General features: G+C 36.0%; 1 protein-coding gene and 1 pseudogene across 3 annotated transcripts; both read right to left on the bottom strand.

The window, feature by feature from the left end:
* Nucleotides 1–750: 750 nt before the first annotated feature.
* LOC105171217 (uncharacterized) lies at nt 751–25,137 on the bottom strand. 3 transcript variants are annotated; one of them, XR_016067316.1, is made up of 5 exons: nt 23,937–25,042; nt 3,083–3,179; nt 2,866–3,012; nt 2,715–2,794; nt 751–2,624 (listed from the first exon to the last, which is right to left on the bottom strand). XR_016067316.1 is itself a non-coding variant. In XM_088884744.1 (5 exons), exons 1-4 carry the CDS (start codon nt 23,971–23,973, stop codon nt 2,765–2,767), a joined length of 315 nt encoding a protein of 104 aa, XP_088740870.1. In that variant the 5' UTR covers nt 23,974–25,041; the 3' UTR covers nt 751–2,624; nt 2,715–2,764. The 3 variants fall into 3 exon arrangements, 1 of the variants encoding a protein (XP_088740870.1); XM_088884744.1 differs by having other exon boundaries at nt 3,083–3,183; nt 23,937–25,041; XR_002287816.2 differs by lacking the exons at nt 751–2,624; nt 2,715–2,794; nt 2,866–3,012; nt 3,083–3,179 and adding an exon at nt 17,902–18,107 and having other exon boundaries at nt 23,937–25,137.
* On the bottom strand, nt 10,346–12,465 carry LOC148786892 (uncharacterized; annotated as a pseudogene).

Consider the following 25,137-nt stretch of genomic DNA (forward strand, 5'->3'; position numbering starts at 1 on the left):
CTTTCAGGTCACCTATTCTAACAATTTTCCCATGATAGTTACAAGTAACGTGACGGGATAGACGAAAACCCTCAAATCTCAATTGAAATTGAATAAAAAATAGTTGGCTCGGGTTTTGTAAATTGCGCTAGAACCTAGAAGGGGAAGATTGGATTTGGGGTTTTGTAAATTATGATTTTGTTTTATAAAAAAAAAAAGATGATTGTTAATTTTCAACCAGATGAATTTATAAAATTATTTATTTTATAAACTGTGGGGAACAAATTAAAGCATTTTATATTGTTGTTATAAATTGTACATTTGTATTCATTTTATAAATTGTTGAACACATTTTTGTGTGTTTCTCTGTAAATTTTGTTGAAACATTATTATTGCTATTAATTGAATGGAATTTGAATTATTAAAAGGTTTTTTATTTGAACTAGTGGTAGAGACACGTAACGCGTGTGCTTAACATACTATTTCCATGAAGAAAATATTTTGTAAAATTAATAATATTTTAGTACATAACATAAAGTACAATAAAAAAATCAAATATATATACATATATCATTCAAATAATTATGTGATTCAAGATATGTAAATTTAAAAATATTTACAAAAACACAAATATAAACATTGAAACAAAATCATGCAACATTTTCCTTTTTTCTGCGTTGAAAAAAAATGAAATATGTTAAACATTATAATGTATAATTTGTATGATATAATGTAATTTACACAATAGAATTACCTATCAGTTGACCGGCTCGCATACTTGTATTCACGGACATTCGCACACCACTTTCGATAATAGTGATTGATAACAAAATCATGCCACATTTATTAATTAGAGATGTTTTGGGCTTGTCTGTTTTATTAGATTAAATGACATTAGATTTAATTTAATTTAAATTTTATTAAATTGGATTTTAATTAAATTTATTGGGCCTTGAATGTTTTTGAATTTAATTAAAATAAAACTCAATCCATTAAATTAAGGCTCATTAGCCAAAGGGTTGACTTTTATTGTTGGAATTAGGGTTGATTAAGTTGCACTTTTGGAAAGTGCAAATTTGACCATTTCTAGAGCGCTTTTTTATATGGCATGATTGGATCATAACATAATAAATGGGTTGGCATGTAGGTAAGTAGAATGTATCTAGACACATTTTCATATTTCCGTACAAAGCATATATAGGCTAAAATGCATTTTACTTCCTGTGTTTTGTTGAAAAAATTAAAAATCCCCTTATGTTTTAGAAATAGGTTAAAAAATCTCCTCTTGTTTTGTAAAAGAATTAATGAAAAGTGGCAGAAACGCGCGGATGGTGCGTTTCGTTATCTTTCTGCGGTTTAGGTCCAAACTTTTGATTATTTTGGACTAAAATACCTCCTTATGGCTCTATATAAGGGACTAAGGTCTTTTTCACTTTTTTTTTTTTTTTTGTCATTTCTCCCCCTTCAAAAGCATGTATTAAGTTGTTTTTTTTTTCTTTTATTTCATTTCTCCATTTTAATTTTTATAAATTAATTATATAAAATTATTTATTTTTTGGAATATTTATGTGTAGAATGAACTATCCTGGGAAATTCACTTCAAAAAGAGAAGAAATTATGGATTTGATATATGAATATTCAAAGTGCTTTTGTCAAAGAAATGAAACTATCAAAGTTGTTGTTCCAATAAAAGAAAGTGAAGGAAAATTGTTCTCAAATAACAGAGCTGGACAATGCAATTATTTTAGTTGGTTGAAGTCAATTAGTGTCCCCCCTAGAGATTCACAAAATCTCCAAATGCCAGAATTGGAAGAAGAGGTGGAATCAAATTTAAGAGGTATGCAAGAGAGATTTTCTTAACTGAACTCTATATGCAAAGACCTCACTCGCAAAGTGAAGCGGTTAGGGGGGCAATCAGAAAATGTTAAAGGCGCTAGTTGTAGCTATTTAATTTTGCATGATTGTTGTATTATTTGAATGAATTTGTTAATGTAATATTAAGTGAATTTGTTAATGTAATATTTAGTAAATTTGTTAATGAACCTAGAATTAAAAAACAGCAAAATTCATCACCACATTTTCCATCCAAAATTCAAAAACAGCAAAATCCAAAGCAATTAGATTTTCATGCCAACAACTATACATTGAAAAACTATAAAAATTTCAACCTAATTTGAAACAATCAGTTTGCAAAATCTATCGGTAGACATCCCAAAATAGAAAACCTGATTAGTTTCGGAGCAGCTAATCTGGATAAATAGACAAAAGCTGAACCACAATGGTAACTCATACATTTCCTCAAGTATTTTTATCGTTTTTTTTGGTTTGTTTTGGCCTATGTGAGTTGGCCAAACCCTTGATCAATTATAAAATAGATGGATTTCTCTCTACACAATATTTTCTCTTGAATTGGGAGAACTGATCTGGAGCATCTTCTTGTTGTCTCTTAAGCAATTTACTTGAAAAAGAAATGGGTTTTTTCTGCTTTTTGAAAGCTTTAGGTTGTTGTTGTAGTTACATGAAATTATTTTAACTCATAGTAATAATGTTATAAGGTTATATACTCAATGGATTATTTATAAAATTACCTAATGAACTCCTGAGGATTTTGGTGTTGTTGTTGGACATGCTATTGAGTAGCTTCTCTGAATGAACAGATTAAAACACAACAAATGAGACAGTGGTGTGAATAGATAGACTAGTAATATCAGTTATTAAGGCAACAAGCTGTATACCTGCTCATGCGATGGGTTATGCACATTAAATCCTCTAGTTGTAGTCTCATCTAATGTGTCTTGCTGCCTTGCTGAGGTATCTATAGAGTAAATTTTTTCATTATAAAAACCTCATAAGTATTAGCATGGTTGATATGATAAAATTACTTACTTTGAAAGGTTTTCTTGGGGCTGTTTGAGGTGGTGGATCATGAGTTGGAACATGGGGCTGAAGTGGAAAATGGGGTTGAACTAGAACATGGGGCTGAATTGGAATTTGAGGCTGTGAATCCGAGATGGTTGGGAAAACTAGAGGTACCTGCAGTGTAAGACAAAAAGTTAAAAAGTGATTTAAAGTAGTCAAAAAATGATATTAAAATAGTATTTACCTCTGATTGTATTGTCTCATTCTCATCAAAAGATAGAAGGGGTAGGGTACTAGGTTTTCTTGATCCTGATACACCATGTGAGGTGTTGGATCTTTGTCTGCCTTCGTTGAGATTTTGCAAAGAAATAATTTAAGTTAGAAAAAGAATATGAATGACTGAAAGCTATTAAATAATATCTATTAGATAATAAATGAGTAATTGACGGTTAAGAAAATACTTGTTTAAATTTGGAATTGGGGTGGGGGTGCTGGAATGGGTGACCAAAAGCCAATTAGATTGGAGGCTTTGAATCTTTATTTAAGCAATGTTGTCCTAATGAATGTGGTAAGAATTCATCGTCGGCACACGTATTTGTTGTGCTTATTAAATTACGTCAAGCACTGCTTGGACGTCACAATAGATGCCCACACACCATTTTAACATTCATGCAACAGTTGGACTGCGAATTGGATGACGGTCATGCAACAAACTGTTTAGGGTTGGGTCTGAAATATTCCAAGTCGAGGACCTCGAGATTAGGCATCAAAAGTCTTACTGAGACTTGCATTAAAAAAGTCACATTCCTTTGATGAGTGTCATGTTTGATCGGTGAGAGACGTGAGACGTCTATGCGATCTTAATGGGTCGATTGGCTAGGTGTCGAATCGGCTGAACTGACTCGCGAGGTTCATCGTATGAAAGCCTTGGGGGCTTGGTTGGTATGACTTGAGTCCTCAGCTCCAATAGTACGAGAGTACTCCTTAAACTTGAGGAATCACGACAGTCACGTGGATGCGATGACTGTATCTTAGATTAGAGTGAGAGGTGATCGTGTCCAAAATATGGTCATCATAGGTCTTGTCTAGTACAGTCAAAGTATGTAGCGAAAATGGTGAGTTCCAAGAAGAGGATCTGTCCCCTATTAAAACGTGACAGAGATATCTCTTATGCACTTGGAGATGTGTCTACGCTCTATCAAGTTGTGGCCACAATTGTTGGTTGAATATGAGAAGAGGTTTCTATGTCGAGCAATTTGGCGTACCGCGATCTCAATTATTAAGCCTAGATGCCTAGTCCAGGATGGGAATCGATGCCCAATTCCGTACCCTAGACTAAGACCGGAAATGGTAGACGGTATTAAAATTCGCCTAGTCTCTAGTGCCATGGATCGTTGCTAAACGACCACCCATGGTCATGGGCTTTCTTGATCAAGAATTAATCTAGAATTATTAATTAAATTAGATTTAATTAATAATAGTGTTGAACACTAGCCCAAGTCTAGCTGAAAGGTAAACCTAAAGAGTCACATGCAAATCACCGAGAAGGGACGGGAAATTAATTCCGTAAGTAATAGGATTACTTATATATTCGAGGGATCTATTGGATGGATAAGCCCAAGGATAGATTGATTGGATTAATTTATATTGGGCTTATCCTTATTATTCAATAAGTTGGACATATTATTTAATAAAAGGTTATTGGGCTCATATATTTAATTGGATTAAATATATGATGGACTTAATTAAGTGAGCTTTAATTAAATTAGATTTAATTAATTGGGTCTTGTATTTTAATTAATTAAAATCGGCCCAAGCCGATTTAATTAAGTTTGTAGAAATTGTCAGAAAAGGAAGTTATTGACTAACAAATTCACTTTTAGAAAGTGGCATATTAGTCATCCCTTATTTTGAATAAAGAATCTTATTCCCTTATTGATGGTTAAATGAACCTAGACATGTTTTACTACATCCATTCAAAATATATATAAGTGTATTAGTCATTTGGAATGACTAATGAATGAATACACAGAAGAAAATAATTTCCTCTCCACTAACTCCACCACTTGGCCAAATACCTCTCTTGCATACACAATTGGTGTGTTTGTGACCCTAATTTTCTTCTAGCAAAAAGAATTGAGGGATCCAATTCCGGTGTGGTGTGGACGCAACTTTAGAGCACTTCTAATTTGAAGCCTTGTGTGAACGGATCAAAATGAATGTGGTTCGTAGTAAATCAAAGAAAGGGGTAATTCTTGATTTACGTTTTTTGTTCCTCTTGTTTTTCATTCTAGCCATAGCCCCATTAATTTTATTGTCATTTAATTTTATTAAGTACATCGAACACCCAGGAACTCCAAAGATACACTCCTTGGAATTACGGTTTCATTCCGATTTCATTTTAATTTAAGCAATTTATTTTAATCGCTTTTGCTTGCACATTTTTGAGCCGATCCACTCGCACCTCGCAGTACCCTTTCAGGAAAAATTTGTGCAACTTCTTTTATTGTGACCGTTTTCTCATTCAAAGGGCACAAGTATAGGTAAGACCTCTTTTTGAAGCTGTTTCCCTCACATTATTTGCATTCTTCCTTCTACATTTTTTTGGCCTTCTCGTCATGATTATAACATCAGGAGGATTCACAATTCCTATTTTTGAATCTCCGAAATCATGCATCCCTAACACTAGATGGATCATGTGGTTGTAAACCTTCAAATATACTTCCTTTTTGAAGCATTCATCAATTATATCCTCCATTTTCAGCTTATGATAATCAATTGTAGAAATGGCATGACAGCAAGGATATCCCACAAGTTAAAACATGCCACAATTGCAAAATTTCTCCTTGAGGTAGACTATGTGGTTTTGAATAAAACGCATTACCTCATATTTGTCTTCCCTTGCCCAAGAAGGAAAGCAGTTTCTACTCTGTACCCTTTGCATTTGAGTCTTCTTCATAATATTTGAGCACAGAACCCCTCATATTTTTCCATCCCCTCTATTTTGACTTGAATTCTTGCCATGAACTTCTTCCTTATCCATTCAAACATCTCAATTATTGGTAATTCTCTTGCCTCCATGATAATATAATTGAAGGAGTCATTCTTATTATTCACTAGCACATGACATCTTGTCTTAGTTGGAAAGAAGCACCTTGCCCTATACACTGGAGGTATTTCAGCCAACCATTCATATGGTGTTTGTTCCACACCCTTTTTTGGATATATTCTTTGAAATTCAGCCATTATTTTCAAATGTTAGTTAACACTATAAGTTGAAGCAGCTTTCCAAAACATCTTTTTTAGTTCTCGCCTTTAAAATTTTCTTTTAAAATTATGGTACATGTGCCTCAAACAGAATCTATGTTCAGCTCCAAGTGCCAATTCAACAATAACCTCTAGTTACCCCTTCTGCCTATTTGAAATAAAAGGCCCATCCCCTCTCATTTTGTGACCCTATATCCCTTAGTAGAAGGTTCAAAAACCATTCCCAACTATCATATTTCTCAACATCTACATATGCAACAACAATTGGATAAATGTCGTCATTCGGATCCCTCCCAATAGCAACCAACAACTGCCTTTTAAATGACCCCTTTAGACAACACCCATCCAATCCAATTAATGGTCTACACCACTCAATGAAACCATCTTTCATCCCTCTAAGCAAAAATACATTCTTCGTAAAACAGGTGGATTAACTTCTTTGTTCAGCTTCATTATTAGGGAGCTCCCAGGACTATTTTCACTATTGTATAGCAGTAGTCATAAAGTCTTGCATATTGCTCTTTCACATCACCTCTTATCAATTCAAGAGCATATTTTTTTGGCTCTATACACTTTATAAGTTGAAACTTCAATTTACAATTATGTTCTTCAATGATTGAAGAGACTCATTTGGATTGTCTCTTACAAAGCTTTCAAGTCTTTTACCATTGTACATGTAATTGGCACCCTTATTTTCAATTTTATGTGCACAAGTATGTTCTCCCTTAATAGACTTTATCTGAAATGTTGTGCATTTCATGATTGTTGATGCCCTCAACTTCCACTTACACTCTTTTTTACAAGTTGCAAGTATCAAGTGTTTTTTATTTTTCACCAACTTCAAATCCCACCCCCTGCTCACAGCCTAATCCCTCATCACATCTCTAAATTTCGCTTTTGACTCAAACTTCATACCCACTACCAAGTTTACTTCACCCATATTCATCTTCTCATCCCACACTGGACACCCATCCCCCTCATCATCAGAACCCCTAGTAGATTTTAACGCTTCATCCTCACAATCACTAAACCACTGTCTATCTCCCCTATTACTCCCTTCACCCCTCTCATTTTGTTACTCTTGGTTTCTTTTTTTTCCTCTTTCTCTCATTATAGACCTTAGAGTTTTTACCATTGTTCTTATATAGTTTCCAGTCCTACTAGTGAAGATATCATCATCCCAAGGACCCTCTAAGTCCTCTAACATCCATGAAGGGCAATCAGGAACTAATGATAAATCAGAATTTGATCCTGGCTCATAATTTTTCACTTCATTCTCAACCCCAGCTCCTACCTCACCCTCAACCCCAGTTTGAACCTATGCATCAATCCTAGTTTCCACCCCTGTCCCATCCCCTACTTCCTCACACTCTACAACCTCAGCCTCTTCCTCAACATTCCCAGCCTCAGCCTCTGCACCCTTATTCTCAACCTCAGCCCCTTCCTCAACATTCCTAGCCTCAACTTCTACCCCCTCATTCTCAACCCCTTTCTCAAACCCTACACCCTCATTCTCAGCCTTAGCCCCTTCTTCAACCCCTTCCTCAACCCCTACACCCTCATTCCCAACCCCTTCCTTAATCCCTATACTCTCATTCTCAGCCTCAATCCATTCCTCATTCCCTGCACCCTCAACACTATACTATAGAAGTGGCACAAGTTCTTTATATTTAAGAATATTATCACTAGCATCTATAGATAATAAGGGGCCTGCTTTTTCTTTAATGTAAAAAATTGATATAACATTGCAGCCTTTATGGCTTCTTAATAACTCTCTAATACCCTCATCCCCTTCTACAATCTTTATAGACATTTGTAATGTTTGTTAAGGAAGTAAATAATAGATTACTACATTACTACCCTTACCCCCAGCTTTAGTGTATATTGTTATTAGGTTATCATAAAATAATCTTTCTTTATCAACTCCTGGAAAAAAGACCTTATACCCCCAACATACCTAATGGTTGGTACCCACTCTATAATCCCACCTAGCCATACAAAAAAGTCTGCATAGTTTCCCAAAACTATTCTTTGCAAATTAATTAAGAAACTAATTAGCCATAACACATAAAATTAATAATGAATTACTAAAAAAATTGTAAATATTTCTATGATTAACACCAGAAATTTAACAATAAAGCATATCTAAACATTTGTTAGTAGTAAAAGAAAATACAAAAACAAACAATTAGAAATTGTAATACACAAAAATTGGGCAGGACCAAAAACAGTAATACACAAAAACTAGGGGGATCAGAAAACAAAAAAAATATTTCAAAACCTGTAAATAACAAAATACACATAAAATAAAATAAAAAACAATAAACAGTAAACAATAGTAACCATATCAAATATAAAAAAAAACCTACATGTTTTCAAACAAAAACCACAAAACTCTTACAAGAAGCACAACATTTTTCTCAAAACAACTTAAAAATAAAAACTTATAAATTCTTCTTCAAGAACAGGAACAGCCTCTATGCAGTTCCACTTTCTCCTCGAACACAAACCCCAAATCTAACCTACGAACCGTAATTGTTGTTTTTGGTCCTATTTAGGGTAAACAAAATCAAGTTTTTCGATCAAATTCCTTTGATTTTGCCCTCTCAATCTCATACCAAGAAACCTTAATTTTTCTACTCTTCGTAATTTCTTTCTTCTCTTTGTAACTTCTTTTCTCTCTCTTCGGTATACTCTTTGATTGTAGTGGTCAAAAGTCTGTAATTCAAGGGGTATAATAGTCAGACAGGGGAAAAATGTAATGCCGTTAGTACTAATCTGAAAAAAGGGCAAGTGGCTTGACTAAAATAAAACAGGATGGGGTTTTTAGCTATTTTCAAAATAGGAGAGTATTTTTTGCTGACTTTTTAAAACACGGGAGGTTTATGCATTTTTTTGCCAGCATATATATATGTGTGATCTCATCATCTACACATAACATAATATAGAAAACACACATCTCTAACCCTCCTCCAACAAGCAATTTTGGCCCTTTCTCTTTCTCTCCTTCTCATCCATTTAATTCTCTACATCGCACTGATCTAGGATCAAGTGTGTAGTTTTAGAGAATTTTGATAAAAAGAATACACTAAATAATTATATAGTTCTCTATGATCATCTTCGTCCAACCGATTTTGATTTCTTCTAACAAAGAGATCAAAGCCATCTTCCCTTGTTGTGGTGTTGATCATCTTTAGAGGGGTTCTACATTAGAGCATAGGATGAACAAATGGTTGAATATATGATTGCCGGTTGAAACGCAAACTAAAGAGGTAAACCTTCATTTAAATACCGCATCTCATTTGTTCATTAATCGATAGCCTAGTATGTCTAGATTTGTTGTTTTAATTTCTTAATCCACATACTACATCAAATGCCTGCAAACACCAAGGGTATACCCCTTGGTTGGATCGTATTAATTTTGATAATATCATTTTCCTCACTTCTTTATTTCACTCGCTTCCGCTAGCGCGTTTTCAGGCCGATCTGCTTTTCCTTCATTTTGATATATAAGTACCAATTTATTTTTGGTACAGAAGGTAAAAAATGCAATTATAAACTAAAATCACACTCAAGAGGAGGATGTATAATACCGATTATTAAGTGGGTGGTAGAATAACATCCTTACAGACTACATTCCTCCTATAAAAACCATTTTGAGGTGGTATTTTTTCATTTTTGACCAAAATTTTGTTGTTTGTTGTGAAACTCCTCTTCAAAGTGCTACATATTATTGTCTATGACTAAAAACATGATTACGCAAAAAGATACATACATTTGGAATTGTCTGGTTTTGAGCTTTATTTATAATAAGAGTAAAACTTAATCTGATGGGAAATTGCGCACGTATCAACACAAATGGTAGCTTGGAGTTGTCTTCACTTTTCAAAGGTATTTAGTGTAGGAAATATCGTGTACCTATGAAGGGACCTATCATTATCTTTGCATCTATGAAGTCTGTGCAGAGATTGGTAGATATTAGTCGAGTTCCATTCCAAAGGCCAAGCTTAGATGCAATATCTCTTAAAGCATTATAGGAGAACACCTTTTTAGAAATGAGCCAATGCAGAAGTAAAACACTTCGTGTGAGAGAGTTCAAAAACTCGGTATTGTAAAGATTATGTTGATCATCATCTACCGAATCCCAAGACGTGTACACTTTTTCTTCATTAGAAAACAAACCAATTAGCATTTTATTGATCTTATCAACAACAACATTGTTTGGAGTGATTATGGCCCTACCAACCATATAGTTGGTGTCATTAATATGATCAATCATGTTTGAAAAAATATAATCAATCAATCGGTGAATAAAATATTATTCTTTCCATGGTATGACCATGGACTGAGGCAACTGCACAAAATCACCATTATATGATTGTTCCAAACCATCACCCAGTCTCAGCAAAAATTGTGAAAGTCCTTGGTCTTGGTACTACTGCATGTTTTATTGAAAACCTATGATATTGACACCATCCAAAATGTGGATTTGGAAAAATTTGAGGCTACCTGCTCACGGAGCGATCCTCCTTTCACAACAGGCAATACTTGTCTAAAATCTCCACTCAATATCATTGTTTTACCTCCAAAAAACAAATTATTTTCTACTATATCTCGAAATATTTTATATACATATTCAAAGGTATAGCGATTCGCCATGGGGATTTATAGCTGTAGCATGCCTAATCAATTCAGTCAGAATAGATTGTTTGTCGATTTTACAGAAACTATCCATTGTTGGTTGTAGAGGTATTTTAAATCGTCAATGTACAATTCTTCCACCTAGCAACAACGTCGCTGCTATACCAGGTGGTGTTGTTGCAATAACAATATGACCATTCTCCCTCAAATGCAAATATAGCACGATACAGAAAACTTTTGCCAGATCCCCATTCCATCTATGAAGAAAATTACGGACTGGTCATTTTAAATGGTCCTCTTATTAGCATCAAATGCACATTTTTTGTTGTCATTCAACTTATCAATAGATTGCCAATCTTGAATTGGAATATGAACAGGCAACTCATCTTGAATAATCCATGAAAGTGGTGAGTCACTATCTTCCCTGATAGAGGACAAATCAAATTCAAAAAGTTGTCTCATGTAGCAATGTAATAATTGTCTTATCTATAGTAGTAATCTATTCATGTGGACAGGGGTATCTACTGAAGTTGAGAAAGCATAGTCTTCAACCATGTAGGGATAGAATTCGTCCAACAATTGTCGCACTCCACTATTGAGACAAATAATCTTCTTAAAGAAGCTAACGTCCTTACAGAGCGCAATTCTCGTCTTTGAGCAGCTTCTTTAAATGTTGCATATGTCACTCCATTTACTATCAACAACTCTTCAAAGGATCTTTGTCCCTTAATATGATTGAGAAGAATACGGAGGAAAAACCTCTCCCCGTCAAAGGGGATATGATATATTCTTCTAATTAATGGTACATGTGACCCAAGTGTTTCTTTTTTTTATTGTTTTAATTTAAACCACCCAATGGTGGGAGACAGCTTTTCAGGGTCCCAGTACCTTCTATATTAAAATTAGGATAAATTAAAGAGTACAATGTGGAGTACTAACTACGTAATATTTATAGAAAAGCCATAAATAAGAAGTACTAGTCCTTACACTGAATATTTTCAACAAAATGACAAACAAGGAAGGGGAATTTATTTAAATAATACAGAAAAAAAAATTAGAGATTTGGTGTATTTTGAAAAGGTTTAAAAAAGTGAGTGGCACCGCGGTGGCTTACCGCGGTGCCACAATTTCCATTAAAAAAAAAAAATTTCAAGTGCCACCGCGGTGACACAGAATTTAAGAAAAAAAAAATATTTAATATGCCACCGCGGTCAGCGACCGCGGTGGCATGAATAAACAATTAAAAAAAAACAAACAGGTGAAGAACCGCGATCTAAGATAGCGGTTCTTCACTGATACCGAAAAAGAAAAGATGGTCAAACTGCAGCCTGCAAAATTGCAGGCTGCAGCAACCAGGTGCTGAGCCACCGCACTCACGCAGTGCGGTGGCTCAGCAATAATATCTTTTGTCTCACATTGCAGCTCACACTATTTTAAGTGTGAGTTGCAATGTAAATTTTCATAAAGCAAAGCAGCTGCCTACATTTTTTTTCTTCATCTTCCTCCTCCTCTCGGCAAAGCACCTGTTCTTCATCTTCCTCCTCTCTGCAATTTTTCTTGTTCTTCCTCTTGGGCAATTTTTTCTTGTTCTTCCTCTCAGTTAATTTTTAAAAATATTTGAAATCAGTATGTCTAATTTTGGCCCTATTGATACCAGTATTCTGTACGGGCAATTAAATCATCATTTTGAAGATGTGTCCGAAAATCCGAATACAACATTATCCGTACGACGTGGTGATATAGCCTTTTTTCGTGTCCTCCAACTAGCACCACGTCATATTCGTGTTTTGCAAATACTCCAAAATATGGGGTTTTTTGGTGTTTTGCAGTGTGGGCATGTTGAAATTGACACCCACTTAATTACTACATTAGTAGAGAGATGGCGTCCCGAGACACATACTTTTCATTTTTCGGTGGGCGAAGCAACCGTGACACTGCAGAATATCGCCATCATCTGGACACTCCCGGTGGAAGGTAATCTTATTACCGGGGTAGATACAAGGTATAATACCCAACAGTGGCAAAATTATTGTCATCAATGGTTGGGTTTCATACCAAATGAAGATGCATTTAGATGGTCAAGAATAAAACTGACAGTGTTATATGAATATTTATTAGAAAATACGTGTGATTATGATAGCCCGTTTGAGGCTGTGTTACAGGAGGCACGTATATGTGCCATGTGCATTCTTGGTGAGGTATTGTGCCCTGATGCTACGGGGAACACCGTGTCATTGTTATATCTGCGCCATATGGAAAATATACACGAGCAATATGTCTCAAATTGGGGTTCTGCAGTGTTGGCTTATCTCTACCGAGAGCTATGTACATCACAAAGAGGGAAAAAAAATATTGGCGGTGCCATGCAATTATTACAGATATGGGCATGGTCTCGCATATTAAAACTTGCACCCACTCCCTCGAGTGAAGCTTCATCTCTAGTGCCGACCATTATGGACCCTGACAACATTCTGCCTAGCCCTCCATATGCTGAACGGTATGGACATTTTTATTTATTCATATAGTTATAAAAAAATTTAATTTCACTAACTTTTCTTAATTTTAATTTTAGGTGGTCGTATCATATATCCCGTACTTATACGGCACACAATGCTCTACGTATAATAAGAAACGTGTTGGATCGTATGCAATTAAATGAGGTATATTGTTGTGATTTATTTTTTATTTTTAGTAATATAACTGATGCATTTGTTCCGAGTATATTGATTGGTGTTATATGGTATTGTAGTTTATTTGGACTCCGTATGATAATAATGCACTCGAGCTTCAGGCATTGCCCTATTATGCAATGCGCACAACATGGAATATACGCTGCCCATTGATCAATTATTCGCTGGTGGAGATGCATCACCCGGAGAGGGTTCTCCGCCAATTTGGCTATGTGCAAGACATCTCCCCAAACCCATTAATCAGTGAACGTAGTTTACACACAATAGACAGGCGGGGACGTCATGACATGGACTGGGCAACGTTTCACGCGGACTACATTGCGAAATGGAACGATGTGCAATCACTGGTCGTGGAAGGACCCATTATTGAAGGTGGTCGTGATACCGTTCCCGACTATATGAACTGATATTATCAAATTACTCGGGTCCAGATTTCACATAACACATTGTCTACGAACACGCCGGGCTATCGACCAACTGACACCCGTGATTGTGAATATGTGGTAAGCACCTTGTATTTTTTTATGTTCATTTATTTTAGCTAGTTAATTCTGCTGCTAATTTGATTTTGTTTACCAGTATAATAGAATGGAGCAGCTAGTGATTGATTGTGAAAATTCCGGAGATGATCAACAGTCATTAAGAGATACTCGAGTGCAAGCGCGTACGATCAGACGTGAAATTATGAACTTTTCTATTTCACGGTATCCAAGTGTTCGAGTTAGACCGGCAGACACAGCTCGTGGCAACGCATTCACAGAGGCTGGTCTGTCGAGCGTACATGTCGAGGCCGGGCCATCTACTGTTTGCACAGAGGCTAGTCCGTTGAGCTTTTACCCGAAAACAGGTCCATCGACTGCTTACACTCCATATGCTCCATATCTGCCATCATTTGATGGTACATTTATACATAATTTTAACCCGTAAATTCGAAGACAATATGATACATCACCGGTTCCATTCGAAAACACCGATGTGAACACACCCGGTGACCAAAGAGATGATAATCCTCCCCGAAGAAACAGAAGACGTCCACGTTGTGGCACTAGAGGGCATTATTAGATTTGGTTACTACATACGGAAAGCATAAGAATATTGCATATGTAAATTGAGATGTCTATAAAATTTCTATTTTATTTAATCTGATTTTATTTTATTTTCCACAAGAGCAATTTACATTTAATTTAATATACGTGTATATATTAAATATAATATAAAGTATGATTATTAAATATAAAATATGATTATTAAATATATATACGTGTATATATTAAATTTCATATAAAGTATGATTATTAATTACAAAGTTTGATTATTAAATATATATACGTGTATATATTAAATTTCATATAAAGTATGATTATTAAATACAAAGTATGATTAGTATAAATTTAATATAAAATACAACCCCTGTCGTATTAAATACTTTGATTACAGAAATATGATTATAGCAATATGATTACAGAAATATAAAATTGGTTATTAAAAACATTGTTTAATTATTAAGGAAGTTGATTTTAGTTCCCATTTTATCATTTGTTATAAAATGGAATGACCGGATATAGGGTCATTCTGTCAGGCACGGCAAGCATGTTCAAATCAAAATGCTCTTGTGCATTCTCACCAAGAACATCCATCATAACAGGTATACTTACGTCACCATCATCGAATTATTCTGATCAATCTGGTCTTCTACTTCGACCTTATCTGGTTCTGAGTTAGCTTGCTCAGTGTTCAACAAACTATCAGCTTCGAACTCGGCATCTTCATCATTGTATTCAGATGAATCCGCATAATCCGATGGACATGCATAATCCGATGAACCTGAATATGCAGCTGGACCTGAATATGATGATGGGCCTACATACGACGATGGACCTGCATATGATGATGGGCCTACAAACGATGATGGGCCTGCAAACGATGATGGGCCTGCATAATCTTCATTAATACCAAACTGCCCCATTTCTTGAGTTACTATTGGTAAGCTCGGCAAATCTTGGGTTATCATAGACATATACGTTCCCCAATCACCAACAGCTGAGTCATCTGGTACAGCATCTTGCAGAACTTTCTCCGCTTCGACAAAAATATCAATCAACACATATCCATTCACCATATTTAAAAAGAATTTCATATCACGATCCTTTTTAATTGCCAACAACATCTCATTCCTTTGGTCAAAATTAAATGTTATGTATTTAAAAAATATATGCAATTTAACATTATTCCTATCCATACCAATTTCTTCATATAAAATTAACTCTAACTCAGCAAATGTAGTACTATGAGAAATTTGCATGAATCCGAGTGGAGGACGATCATAACTTACAGAACCATTCGAATTGATTTGTTGACCTCCAAAATATATAACAATATCAACGGTATTTTGCTCCGCCATATTTTCAAAACAAAATAAAATACACATCAATAAAAAAAAATTCTAATATAAGAAGATATTTAAAAGGAACAAATAATACAAAAATTTAATAAATAACTTACTAGACACCTTTTCAATTGTAAATTTTCTAATAAAAAGTGAACAAATTTGAGAAGAATTGCGAGGTATGGTGGAGTATGAATTTTTCGATGGCTGCTTTTGAGAGTGTAAGGAATAAGAAATGAATGTTGAATTTTTTGAAGCTGACGTTCGATTTTTCAATGTGAATGACTGAGGGAATGGAGTGTGGTATATATAGCTAAAAAAACCGCGATAAACAATTGCGATGTCACAGACAATAATGCAGATAAATTATTTATCACCGCGCTATCTTAGCGCAGTGTCAGAGACTGGAAAAGCAACGGTAAAAATAGCAGAAAAGTTGATGGTCACCGCGCTATCTTAGCGCGGTGTTAGGTACTGGAAAAAGAACGTGAACAATGAGCCACCGTGGTAAGTGGCTCATTCTTTATTTTTTTTAAAAAAATATTTTATGCCACCGCGGTAAGTGGCTCATTCTTTATTTTTTTTTAAAAAATATTTTATGCCACCGCGGTTCACTACCACGGTGGCTTATTAAAAAATATTTTTTTTTAATAATTTTGTGTCACCGCGGTAGCTTACCGCGGTGACACAGAAAATACGTTCTTTTTTTAATTGCCACCGCGGTGACTTATTAAAATATTTTTTTTTTTAATCTTTGTCACCGCGGTAGCTTACCGCGGTGACAAAGGAAAATCTTTTTTTTTTAATTTTAAATTGTGGCACCGTGGTCAGCGACCGCGGTGCCACTCACTTTTTTAACAACTTCAAACTTACTCTAAATCTCTAAATTTTTTTTTCTGCATTATTTAGATAAATTCCTCCACCATCTCTCTACTAATGCAGTAATTAAGTGGGTGTCAATTTGAACATGCCACACTGCAAAACACCAAGAAACCCCATATTTTGGAGTACTTGCAAAACACGAATATAACAGGGTGCTAGTTGGAGGACACGAAAAAAGGCTATATCACCACATCGTACTGATAATGTTGTATCCGAATTTTCAGACACATCTTCAGAACGATGGTTTAATTGCCCGTACAGAACACTGTTATCAATAGGGCCAAAATTAGACATACTGATTTCAAATATTTTTAAAAATTAACTGAGAGGAAGAACAAGAAAAAACTGTCCAAGAGGAAGAACAAGAAAAATTGCAGAGAGGAGGAAGATGAAGAACAAGGTGCTTTGCCGAGAGGAGGAGGAAGATGAAGAACAACAATGTAGGCAGCTGCTTTACTTTATGAAAATTTACATTGCAGCTCACACTTAAAATAGTGTGAGCTGCAATGTAAGGACAAAAGACATTATTGCTGAGCCACCGCACTGCATGAGTGCGGTGGCTCAGCACCTGGTTGTTGCAGCCTGCAATTTTGCAGGCTGCAGTTTGACCATCTTTTTTTTTTCGATATCAGTGAAGAACCGCTATCTCAGATAACGGTTCTTCACCTGTTTGTTTTTTCTAATTGTTTATTCATGCCATCGCGGTCGCTGATCGCGATGGCATATTAAATTTTTTGTTTTTTTTTAAATTCTGTGTCACCGCGGTTCATCACCGCAGTGACACTTGGAAATTTTTTTTTTTTTAATGGAAATTGTGGCACCGCGATAAGCCACCGCGGTGCCACTCACTTTTTTAAACCTTTTCAAAATACACCAAATCTCTAATTTTTTTTTTCTGCATTATTTAAATAAATTCCCCAACAGGGAATACTATTCCCTTACAACCTATTAAGAATGCAAAAATAAGGAGTACTACTTCCTTATAGTCAAAAGAATAACATAAATTCCAGGACTTGTGAAGGTGTTGAGCTGCAGTGTTTGGCAAGTCAAAGAGTTTCTGCCAGTTCGCCAAAAACATATAAACTGCGTCCAACATTAGTCCTGACAATATATACATAGAAAAGTAGGAACAAAAGGTAGCCAAGGACCACGCATAAAGTAGTTCAAAGGACTTCAAAAGAGAAGACAAAAGTAATGTTACCAGAACAACACAATGCATTATAGATAGAATTCCTCAACATCTTCTCATAATAACAAAAACTGACCAAATAATTGAACAAGACAGCACAGTGCATTAAAAAAAAATTCTAGCAGTGTGTTGCAGAAGACATGGACAGAGACTATACAATTACATAGCAACAGAACCTTTGAACTATGAAAGGGAGAAGTACTTAACTTGTGTCCTGCAGGAATAAATTCACAAAAATAAAACAATACCATAGTTTGAAATGGGAACATGAGTCAAATGATTCCAGTGGTAAAAATGGAGAAATGTGCAAGCAAGTCATTTTCTAGGGCATCAAAATGATCCTGTCTGCAAGCCATATAAATAGAATTATGCAGCACACAAACAGAGGGGTAGAAAATAATAGCACAATCAATCAGGGAAAGAGTATCGAAAGATACAAATGCAGTATCCCCAATTCTAAGAGAATGAACCTGGAGAATCAACAGAGCAAAGAAGGGGGGAGAACTTCTCCACCAAAGCAAAAGTAATAGAAGCAATCTAAATCTAGTATCCAACATTTAAGCGCAATAATAGTAGTTTTGGAAAATGACAACCCCTGAAACAGAGATATTACAAAGAAGGAGGGCATCTCCTTCAGAGAAGAGGCTTTGGGAAAGCTCAAGATAGTCATCAAGCATTGCTAGCCATAGCTAGAATCTAATGTAAGAAAGCTTGCTACCATCAAGTCTAATCATACCTTGTGTATACTTGTTATGTTCTCTACTTCAAAGATTTGGAATTGTTGTGATAGAAAAAGAAATAGGTTTCTTGATTACCCTCTCTATTGATATGTGAGATTTTAGTTTCAACTTGCAACATAAGAATTCTGATCTTAATAAGAAAATATTGCAGGTACAAAGCTCCTGTAGGGACAAGTTCGAGAATGGAGAGAACATCTATTTCAATTAAAATATTATGAAATCCCTATTCAATGCAGATTTGAGTTCAGCCACTATGTCAAACATGTTATCAAGCGGTTCAAAGAATGCCAAAAGAGTTTGTCCTTTGTGGAACCTGATGATTCCTCTAGCTCCTGAGATGCCTGAATTTCCTTTAGATGCTTGATTCGTATTAAGTTTCACCCATCCTTCTCCAGTTTATCCCAATACACCCCTTTGCATTTGTTGACCACCTTATTAGAAGGAATGGGGATTTTAAGAAGGCAGAGAATTTGTCTGCTTTCCAATGAGTTGTCTCGAGTAATTTAGTCTTCTAAAGGAGCCGAGTATAGTGAATGTTTTTAAGATGATTGCACTAGCTTCAAAAGAAGCCCCCTCATGTTTAACAGCATTTCTGAAGGACTAGGTATTCCACAAAATCAAGATCACAAGATATCTCAAATGTGAACTTGAGAGTGGTGGTTGATTTTCCAAGCTTGTAAGAAAGTAGAGATATTATCAGTGCCAGGAACTGTCAATTGGAACTTTTCAACGAAGAAGCCCCAAACTTCTACAGCCACTTTACTCTGTAGGAAGAGCTGAACAACAATTTTCTTCCTCCTTAGCATAACACCCACATCTTGAAGTAAGAGAAATTCCTTTTCTTTTTCCAGTTTGTTGTCAATAACGATCCAATCATTGATAAATCTCTAGGTAACGATAGAGATAGTTGGACCAAGAAGTGTAGACCATACGGACATAAACAACAAATTTGGAGGTTTATGGTCTCTTCAAAGATCCCAAGCTGAGGCTGTAGAAAAGGCTCCTTGAGGAGGTGGCTTCTAATGCTTAAAATCTCTATGTTTAGGATTAATTGGAACAAGAATGATGAGGTCAGTTATCTATTGTGGGACTTCTTGAAGGAGTTTGTTGATGTCCCATTGGAAATTAGTCCAAAAAATGATTGACCGGAACATATGATAGAGTCTGCTTATTAATGAGGTTCTGAAGGATGCCTTTAGGGAGCCACCGGTTTAACCAAAAAGAGGCATCACCAGTTCCTAAACTCCAAAAAATGTTATTTTAAGAGATTGATCTGATATGGCAGCAAAAGATTGGAATCTTCTTTGATAGCTTTGGCAATAGCAGGGGAGGACTTTCGACATTATTTACTGTGAATAAAGTTAGCCCACAAAGAGGTATTTTATCTCAATCACCACCAAAGTTTGTGGGAGAATGCTGCAATAACATCTCTAATATTTCTAATTCCAAGACCTCATTCTTCGATGGGATAGAATAAATTATGGTACTTTGTCTAGTAAATTCTTCTTTGGTTCAATGAGGAGCCCCAGAAAATTTTGACGAAAATTTGCTCCAATTTTTTAATGACTCCAACAGGAGGGCTAAGAACTTGCAAAAGGTAGACAGGTATAGATGATAGAACACGTTTAATCAGTTGTCGCTTCCCTCCATGGGAAAGGGAACAATTCTCCCACCCTGTGATGTTCTTTCTAACCTCGTCTAATAGTGGATCAAACACAACTTTCTTTTTTATTACCTTTGTAGAGCGGGGCTTCAAGATAAGTGATGGGGACTCTTCATTGAAAAGCCAGTAACGGGTTTGATCCTTTAAGCAGCCAAATTGGTTTTTTTCCCGTGAATGAATGAGCTTTTACAATAAGTGATTTGCTGGCCTAATTACTCTTCAAACCATTCCAAGAACTACATACGAGTGGTAAGAACCCCTGCTCAATTCTACATAAGCGAGGTGTGAAATTTTAAGTTTGCAGCTTGCTTGATAGTAAATTCCTAGATTATTGAAGAAGAGATGATCAAGCCCTCTAGAAAGCAGCTTAGCTGCTAAAATAAATTGGGCTAGAGAGATTGGATCCCCTTGTTAAAGCCTTGGGAGGATTTGAAAAGGCAAGAGGGCTCTCCATTAACAAGAACTATGAACCAACAATCTTCAATAGAATTTTTGACGAGATGAATGAATCTATAATTAAAACCCATTTTATCCAACACTGAGTGAAGGAACTTCTACTCTATCATAGGCTTTGGCATATCTAGTTTGATGACAAGATTGCTTTTGTTGTCTTTCTGGTCAAGGTAGTGGATCATTTCTTGGGCTAGAAGGATGTCATCAGAAATGAAACTACTTAGAGAAGCTTGGAAATGATTTTGTTTGTCACATTTCATACAGAGATGGGTCTAAAATCTGACCAAGATTGAGGAGATTTATTTTTTGGAATAAGTGAAATAGAAGTAGCTTTTACTCTTTGGCATTGTGGTGTGGTGCCACAAAACAAGTCCTTAACAACATCCTTACCATGATATCCCAACAGGTTTGGTAGATGACTAATGAGAAACCATCTGGACCTGCTGCACTGTCCTTATTGATGCTAAAAACCAATTCTCTAATTTCCTATGGAGATAGTGGAGCACAAAGAAGATGAAACCCCTTCTAAAAGGTATGAAAAGTGGATTGGAGATTTCCTAATCATTTTCCACCACTCTGTGTATTCTGCCATGCAATATTTTCTTCTTAACAAACAAATGAAAACACTTGGTGTTCCTTTCTCCTACTTCAAGCCACTTGCAATTGCTTTTCTGTTCCCAAAAGACTAATTCAAGTGCGAAAGCATGTACCAGAGCAGCATTAGATCTGTTAATTTAAATAAGATTGGCTTTTGAGGGATTTCTATCTAATTATTTCTCGGCTTCATTAGCAGCAAACTTTGCTTGATCAACGTGGGTGAAAACATTTCCAAAAGTCTGCATATTCCAGTCTTTCAGATGATCCTTCAGTCTATGAAGCTTTTGCTGGAGTTTATACATTCCTGAACCCTATATCGGAAGACACCAAGTGTAGTTGGCTGTTGCAAGAAAATTATGGTGCATGGTCCACATTGCTTGAAATCTGAAAGAGGATGCGCATCTATTTTCTGATTTAGTAGTTGAGATGAGTAGAGCATGTTGATCAAAGAGTCTTCTAGGTAGATGAGTAACTCTTATAGTATTGAATATAGACCATTCCTTGGAGTAAAGAACTCTGTCAAGCGTCCTCCAAACTCTCTTGTTAGTCAACGTGAAAGGTTCACCCTCAAAGCCAGCATCTATAAGTTTACTCTCAAACATCATGTCTCTAAAATCGTCTATTGGTCCCAAACTACTAATGGTTTCCCCTTGATTCTCCTCAGTGTGAAGGATAGTGCTGAAATCACCTCCAACTATCCATGGAGTTGTTTGTGAAGCTAAATCATTGAGATCTTCCTATAGGCATGTTCTGTAACATGTAGCATAGATGAAAGTGCAAAAAATTTTCTCAAGCAAGAATCTAGAGTTAATTCTAACATGTAAATATTGAAGGTTATCCTTCACTACCTATACATTCAAACCAAACTGAGCAAAACACCAGATTTTGTTATTGGAGTTAGAGAAAATAGAGTTAAAACTAATCCTTCGAAAAAAGAAAGGAGCATCTAATTGGACAAACGATTCAAGCAGAATAATGATACGAGGTTTATGTTCAGCAAGCATATTGAATAAAATATTTTGTTTTTGAGTTTTACCAATACCTTGAATATTCCAAATCAAAATTCTAACCATTAAGAATGAAGAGATAATGAGGATGTGGATCGTGTATGTCTCTTTGGGAGATTATGAGAAACACTATTACCTTCTTCATTTTTACCTTTACTTTCATTTTCTGTGATTTTTAGATTAGATTCTTCCAGAGAGCTATTTCTTTTCAACTTGTTCGATGTTGAACCTGTGGAAATATGCTCCTGTGGCAGGGCGGCTAGGTCTAGCAATGCAGGTTCAGGAGTAATGTTAGTGGCTTCAACTTCTGAGGAGTCTTGTCGTTTTCCTTGAGGATCAGAGGAACTTTCTTTCACCTCTGCACTGAGATTTGAATATGTAGAGTTTGAATGATTTATTCTAGGTGGTTGAGTTTTACTAGATTATGCATTGCATCATTGTCCTCTAAGCTTTGGAATCTGTTCAAAATAGGTATTGATTCTTCCTCCTCATCGCTAAAATCCTGAGTGTTTGGGACCTCCACTGTATTTGTTACTTGAGTATCTTGAATCTGCACAATTTCCATTTCTAATGAGAGGCTCCCTTTCTTTGCATGAGTGCTGCTCACTCCTCTCAAAATAATTCTGGTTTTGGAAACTCCAACAGGCTTGGTCTAGAAACCTTCTATTTGAGTGAAGGTCCAACTATAGGAGTGCTCTCATTGATAATATCACAAGTTAGGCCCAAATTATTGAGAGTAGCTTCATTATTGGTCAACTCTGAACCCCCAAAGACCACTGGTTTTTATCTGCATCCCAGTCCTTCTCTAGCAAGTCAGATATCAAAGGGTCTTCAAAATTAAAATCTTCTAGAGAATACGTGCTGCAATCTTTAGTGGATGGCCAAGTTTTGTAGTGTGGATTCTTTTCTAGATTTCCATCTTCACAATAAAGGTCTACTTCTGGCACCAGATTCTTTTCTTTTCTCTGTTTTCTAGGATTAGCCTCTTGTTGATTTTGTTTAGGTAATTCTTTGTGTTTTAGTCTATTTACTTCTGCATTAGTATTTTGTCTGAGGAGAAAGATAGCCTTTTACCTTTGTTAATCACAACTTCCTCATTACCTGCATTCAATTTGATTCGTTCTCCTCTATTCTTATTGATACAGTTTGCTTCATCATGGCCCAAATGTTTACAAAAAGAGCAATATGGAGGACAATTCTCATAGACAATAGGTTGTTTCAGAGTCAAATCCTCAACCCTAATGAAAATAGCAGGAACTCTGGGAGCAGTAATCCAATTAAATTAGCCAACCCAAATAACGCACTTTTCTCAAAAAGATGATTGGGTAGTTCAAGGAACTTAATCCAGACAGGAGCAATGGGGGATTCAATTTGAGGATTGAATTTTTGGTGTCCATTTAAACACTCTCATATGAAAATTATCAAATTGACATTCTCCTCTCAACCATAACATAGAAAAATCTTCATGTGAAAGTTGAATCAAAACATGCTTAAGATTAATAGCACCCACATTCACCGTACCTCTAAGTCTAAGTTTAACAAGTCTAAAAAGTTGAGATTAGACAAACCATGTGAAAATTTACCTAAAGAGCAAACTTGAGTCTTCCTGCCAGAATGCATGTTTCTTCTTTGGATTACCTCATTCCCGACTCACCTAGAACAAAGTAGCAGTTCCCAGCAGCTGAAGTTCACTATTTCAGGAAAGATTTTTTTTTTTTGCTACACGAGGTGGATCATATTAAAATGTGAAGCAGAGGGATTCTGGACTATGTTGGCGTAAGATTTTTTGGGAGGGAGGGCAGTTGGGGTATGAGGTGGTTGAGGTGGAGCAGGTTGCTGATCAAATGAAATAGGGGGACTAGTGTTTTCCATTGGGCTCAGTTGAGATGAAAAGGAAGGCAATGTAAGTTGTTTGAAATGTCGAGGTTTATGAAGGCTGAAATTGAAAGGAGGAAAACAAAGGGGGAAGGATTTGGAAGGGAGAAGAGTTCTAGAGTCGGCAGGTCATTGGAGGGGAGTGGAGATGAGGGCAAGGCTGATATGTGTAACGAAAGCTACAAAATAGTTGAAGTAGGGGGATCTAAGTAGGAAGTGAACTCCAGCACTGGAGTGGCACCTGCGGTAGGTGGGAAAGGGAAGGGGTGAAAAAGGTAGGTATAGGGAAGAAATGGGAAATTGATTCCATCTAACCGCGTAAAAGGCCTAAAGCAAGAACAGAAAATCATAGGAAAAAGCTGCAGGAGGGAGGGGAGGGAGAGTCGCATGCGACGAAGGCTACGGGGATGAGCTGAGCAACGAGCAGAATTAGGGCAAATCAGGGGCAATAGGGCACATAGGTAGAGGGAAATGGCATTAAATCGGTGGAAAGAATGGCCTAAGGGAGGGGAAGCTGATAGTGAGGGAGCTGTTGCCGAGAGATATACCAACAACGATGGCCGCAGGCGGAGGATGAAGTAGGGCAACTTTCCAGCAAAGAGAATTCTGTTTGAGAGAGAAATTTATTTCAACGGACACTTCTTTGTCATTTCTTCTTGTGACCCAAGTGTCACAAGTCTTTTGATGTTGGATTCATCTGAAGTGTAGCGAGAATTCAACATATAAATACTTTTCAGCTTATGCAGGATCACAATTGATTTTGAAAAACTCATAAACGTAGTTTTGGAGTTATGTTCATTCGCCAAAATATCACTTAACTTTTCATTAGTGTTGTAACCAGCTTAATGTTGGTTCGGCAGATGTATTTGCATTCTTGTGACTAAAGGATATATCTTGCTTATTGGGAAC

This window comes from Sesamum indicum, linkage group LG9, assembly GCF_026168435.1.
Source record: "Sesamum indicum cultivar Baizhima isolate 11 linkage group LG9, ASM2616843v1, whole genome shotgun sequence".
Classification (NCBI taxonomy): domain Eukaryota; kingdom Viridiplantae; phylum Streptophyta; class Magnoliopsida; order Lamiales; family Pedaliaceae; genus Sesamum; species Sesamum indicum.